Source organism: Apaloderma vittatum, unplaced genomic scaffold, assembly GCF_000703405.1.
Source record: "Apaloderma vittatum isolate BGI_N311 unplaced genomic scaffold, ASM70340v1 scaffold28708, whole genome shotgun sequence".
Classification (NCBI taxonomy): domain Eukaryota; kingdom Metazoa; phylum Chordata; class Aves; order Trogoniformes; family Trogonidae; genus Apaloderma; species Apaloderma vittatum.
In genome coordinates this window covers 3,556-8,083 of record NW_009729514.1, presented here as the reverse complement: position 1 = coordinate 8,083, position 4,528 = coordinate 3,556, and the positions used below count along the sequence as shown (strand labels likewise).

General features: G+C 56.5%; 1 protein-coding gene across 1 annotated transcript in view; it reads left to right on the top strand.

Moving 5' to 3' along the window:
• Nucleotides 1–2,542, top strand: part of ZFYVE27 (zinc finger, FYVE domain containing 27) — a gene marked incomplete at its 5' end in the record, with an annotated part of 4,721 nt that extends 2,179 nt beyond the window's left edge. Inside the window, 6 exon segments of the mRNA XM_009874475.1 lie at nt 1–53; nt 425–496; nt 891–1,035; nt 1,311–1,357; nt 2,176–2,257; nt 2,478–2,542. The exon segment at nt 1–53 is cut by the window's left edge and continues 16 nt beyond it. Coding sequence (XP_009872777.1) covers nt 1–53; nt 425–496; nt 891–1,035; nt 1,311–1,357; nt 2,176–2,257; nt 2,478–2,542 — 464 coding nt within the window.
• Nucleotides 2,543–4,528: the final 1,986 nt, after the last annotated feature.

Genomic DNA, 4,528 nt, shown 5'->3' with positions numbered 1-4,528 from the left:
CCCTGCCAGCTGCTGCCCCCCTGGACCGGACCCCCACACCCACCAGCACAGAGGTGAGATAGGGGCAGGGCTGACAGTTGTGGGGTAGGAGTCACAGAGTCAGCCCTTTGGTCTGACTGTGCCTGTGTTCCTCAACTCAGAAACTCCTTCCAGCTGCCAGCTTTGCTGGAAGCCTATGAGCCCCTCCTTAGTTACTGAGAGGCTGCCCTGCTGCACTGAGGGCTTGGCTCAGTCCTTTTGCCATGTGTAAGGATGCAGTCTTGGGGAGGCAGGAGCTCACCTCACCTTCCAGGACTTTTGTCTTCTCATAGGGCTGCTGGGAGCGGGCCTGGTCCTTTTATCCTGGAACCTGCTGTAGAAGTGTGGGCCCACATTTGGACACAGGTGGGGGTACAGCAGGATGAGCTCTGTCAATCTCTTGCAGGACCTTACCCCTGGCAGCGTGGAGGAGGCAGAGGAGGCAGAGCCTGATGAAGAGTTCAAAGACGCTATCGAGGTTTGAGGCTGGTGGGAGTGGGCTGTGTGTGCAGGGCAGCTGAGGTGGTAAGGGGTGAGGGCTTTGGTGGGCAAGCTTGAGTGCTCAGGGAGGGTGGCTGTGGGACTTGAATGCCTCTGACTCCATCTGTACTGCCTCTCCTCTCTGTCCCATGCTGCGGGGAAAAGGAGAACCAGCTGCTGGTCATGGTGAGTACTGCCATACCAAGGTGTGCAAGAGGGGCTTCTCCTCCCAGTTGGAGCTGGCAGCCTCTGTCTGGTTTGCCAGTGGCTGTGGTGATGTCAGGTGGACCGTCCTGCTTGTTGGGTGCTCATCTCTGGGGTGGGCTCTCCTGCAGCCCTCGAGTGTGCCCCCAGCCAACCCCTCTATGCTCAGCTGGCTCTGCTTTCTGCAGGAGGATGACGAGAGCTCTCAGTGCTCAGCAGATTTTGACCTCAGCCTCCCAGACAACGGTTTTATGAGCAAAAATGAGGTGATCCGCAGCAAGGTGTCACGTCTGACTGAGCGCTTGCGCAAGCGCTGCCCCAGCAACAACTTCGGTAAGGCCAGGAGCAGGAGCTGCTTGGCTCTGCTGCAGAGCAGGGTCTGTGCTGCTCCCAGCAGTGAACTGGGAGTGGATGGAGTGGTGCAGTACCTGGTAGGGCTGTGCCAACACCTCCTATGACGTCCCTCCTTCATGGGAGAGGATGTTCCCAGCCCTCCTAGGAAGGGTGGGAATGGCCAAGCTGAGCCTGTGCAGCAGTCATGGCTGTTCTGTGCTCCTTGCATTCCCAGGCAGCAGAGCCCTGCCTGACCTCTACTCTTTTTCTTCCAGGGAGCTGCACAGGCTGCGCAGCCACCTTCTCCGTGCTCAAGAAAAGGGTGAGTCTTTGGTTTCTACACCAGCTCGCTGCCTGCACCCGGGGCAGAGGTGTTGCGCGTGTCTGGCTTACCCTGGCTCTCTCTGGCAGCTCAGGTGGCCGGCCTCAGATGACCTCATCTAAGTGCTGGGTGTTGTTGCATGCCTGATGCCAGGCGTCCCCTCGTGCTGTGAAACCTTTGTCTGTTTGCTTCTTTGGAAGCTGCCTCAGGCCAAACCCTCCTGCGCTGCTGTCAAAGGCCCCTGCTCTGTGTCCTGGTTTAGCCTGTTTCCTTGGGCCCGAGAGCTTTCCAGTGAAGAAAGGCATGGCTCAGCTCGTGTGAACGGGAGGAGCAAAGGCCACTCCTGTTGTGCCTGCACGTGGTGGTCAGCAGACAGACCCCTGGGCAGTTCTGGGAAGGCTGTATCTTTCGTTCACTCCAGACTAGCATTGCTGTCTTCCTGCTGCCTCCCCTTATTCCTGGGCTAGTTTTGATATGTGTCTGGAACTCTCTAGAGCTTACATCCCTCCAGAGTTACAGCACAGGAAGTGATTCAGTGTCCTTAAACCTCCTGGAGCCTGTGCTTCCAGTGCTTTGTCAGTCTGGGCACAGGCTGCCTGTGGTGTTAGAGCACACTTGAATGCAGATCCAGTGTTAGGTCTGTGTGGTTTGTCCCCGTGCTGTTGGATGACCCCTCTGCTGTTGTTCTTGGGGCTCAGGGCTTGCACCCACTCCTCTGCAGCAGGGATTGCTGTTAGCAGTGCTCTGGTGCTGGAGTTTACCAGGGAAGGCTGTGAGTGGGCCCAGCATCGTGACTCCCCTTATCTCTCTCCCCACAGCGGAGCTGCAGTAACTGTGGGAACAGCTTCTGCTCGAGGTGTTGTTCCTTCAAAGTCCCCAAGGCTGTGATGGGAGCCACAGGTGAGTGGAAAGGTAGACGTGGGCAGAGCTCCTGCTCTCATCTGCACTGTCTGCTGCAGGGATTTGCCCAAGTCCTGGTGGGGAGGGTGGACAGGACCAGCACAGCTGGGATTGGGACAGAGCGGTGATGAGTTTGCAGCTCTTGGAGCAGCTCTGTGGCTGGGGTCCCTAGCCTGTGGTGGGGAAGGGGAGCATCTCTGACATCTGCTTTCCTTTCCAGCCCCGGAGGCTCAGAGGGAGACGGTGTTTGTGTGTGCCCTGTGCAATCAGGTGCTCATCAAGTGACTGAGACAGGCTCCGACAGCTCCTGGGTCCTGCACTACCTGACGCCCAGGACAGCAGGCACCCTTTGCAGCCGGGACCCTGGGCTACTTTGTTCCCAGCGTGGTGTTATGCTGCCAGACAACGCTTGTGCTCACTGCTTCTCCTGCCAGCACCAGGCTGGGGGCAGACCAGCCCTCCTTGCCACGCAGCATCTGCTGCACCAGCTACAGTGAAGCATTGCCCACAACTGTGCCCCCATCCTTGTGGCTGCCTCTGGCAGCTGCTCTGAGCCCTGGGTAATCCCTGGCACTCTGCGCCCTGCCTCTTGTTTGCCCAGGCCCAGTGGCCTGTCTCAGTGATGGAGGAGCCATTCTTCCCCCTTGTGGTCCTACCTCCAACTCCTGGGCGGGGCAGAACCACCTCAGGGCTCTGTCTCTACCTTTCCCAGCACTGTGCTAGGTGTTGGGAATCAAGTCAAAGCTTTTTTGGGATCAAGTCAAAGCTCTACGTGCATCCGCAGGAGATGTGGTCTTTGGTCCTGGCTCAGCTGAGGCCCTGCTAGTCAGTCCTGTGCTCCTTGGCCTCCTTGCCTGCAGGTTTAGTCTTTCTCCCCCATATTTGGCTGTAGTGCAGAGGAGGCAAGAGGGTAGGTTTGGCCTGGATTCTGTGGCCAGGTCCCCAGCTGCAGTATGAGAAGAGGCACAAGCTGGTGCCACTCTGCATACTTAGTGACTGCTGCTTTCTACTACAGATTAATATATAAGTGTATATAGAGAATGACCAATAAACCTCTTGCCCTCAGCTGGTTCTTGTCTTGCTCCAGTGGAAGCTGTCCCAGTTCCAGGTTACCCCAGAACCTCTATGGCCTTGGCCCTGCTCTCCTGTAGATGATCACAGAGAAGTGGTGTCTTTCTGCCACCAGCTTTCCTTGCTTACTGGGGGTTTTTTCTTCTGTCCTGCTGTGGCCTTGTGTGCCCCCTGTTCAGGGCTGCCTTGGCTCTGCCAGGGCTGGATCCTGCTGGGCTGAATCCAGCGAGAATCTCAGGTCTGGCAGTTGCTGCTGGGCTTCCTCCCTGCCTCCTGAGGCTGCTCTACCCTGCTGTACCCAGGCAGTGGTCCCAGCAGCTGCCTGCCCGCACAAGGGTGACCTTTCCCTTCATGAACAGCAAAGCTTTCAGCTATCCCAGGAATGTGACCCTGGCTGCTGTGCAGCTGGGAATGGCATGGCCGGGGTCTGTGCCAGCCAGCTGCAGCTCCCCCCGGCTGGTGGGGGCAATGCTCTTGGGCTGGCATTGCCTAGTGCCCCCCAGGCTGTGACCCCTACCAGCCCAAGAAGGTGCTGTGCGCCCAGATCTCACCACCAGCATGGGCGCTCCTATGGGTCGGCCCTAGGGGCAGACTGAGTCCTCCTTACAGCTATGGGCTCATAAACCTCTTCCTCAAGCTGTGCCATATGGAAATTTGGGGAGAAGCTGGACAGGGCAGTGATGTTGAGGGTGTCTTCTTGAGCTGGGTGTGCTCCAAGGCCAGCGTGTGTTGGGGGGGCTGGCATGCGAAACACTCAGTTACTGGGGGCAGTGGAGCATCTGGAACATGAGGGAAGGTGCTTTGTAGCACCCCAAGAGCTTGTGGGGTCATTTTTTTTGGTTGAAGGGGTATCCGTAATGGTGTGAGTACTGGTCTGCGAGGAGCTATGAGGGTTGAGCTGTAGGGCTCAGACAGCTGACAGTGGGAGGCAGGGAGATGTTATTTGTCTTCCTAGAGAAAACCCTTGGAGCAATGAGTGCGATAGTTGTGTATGTCTAAATGTTCCCTGGAAGGATGTTAATGACATGGAATACAGAGGGCTACAGATAAACTTGGGCTATGGGAGGTGGGCTTTTATTTGTGCACTTTAAGTTTTGCAGTAAAACTACATAATTAATGTTTATTCCTATGGCAGCATGCTCAGCAGCCTTACTTTGAACACACCTTCTAACAATATTTGAGTTTTTTCCACATTTTTTT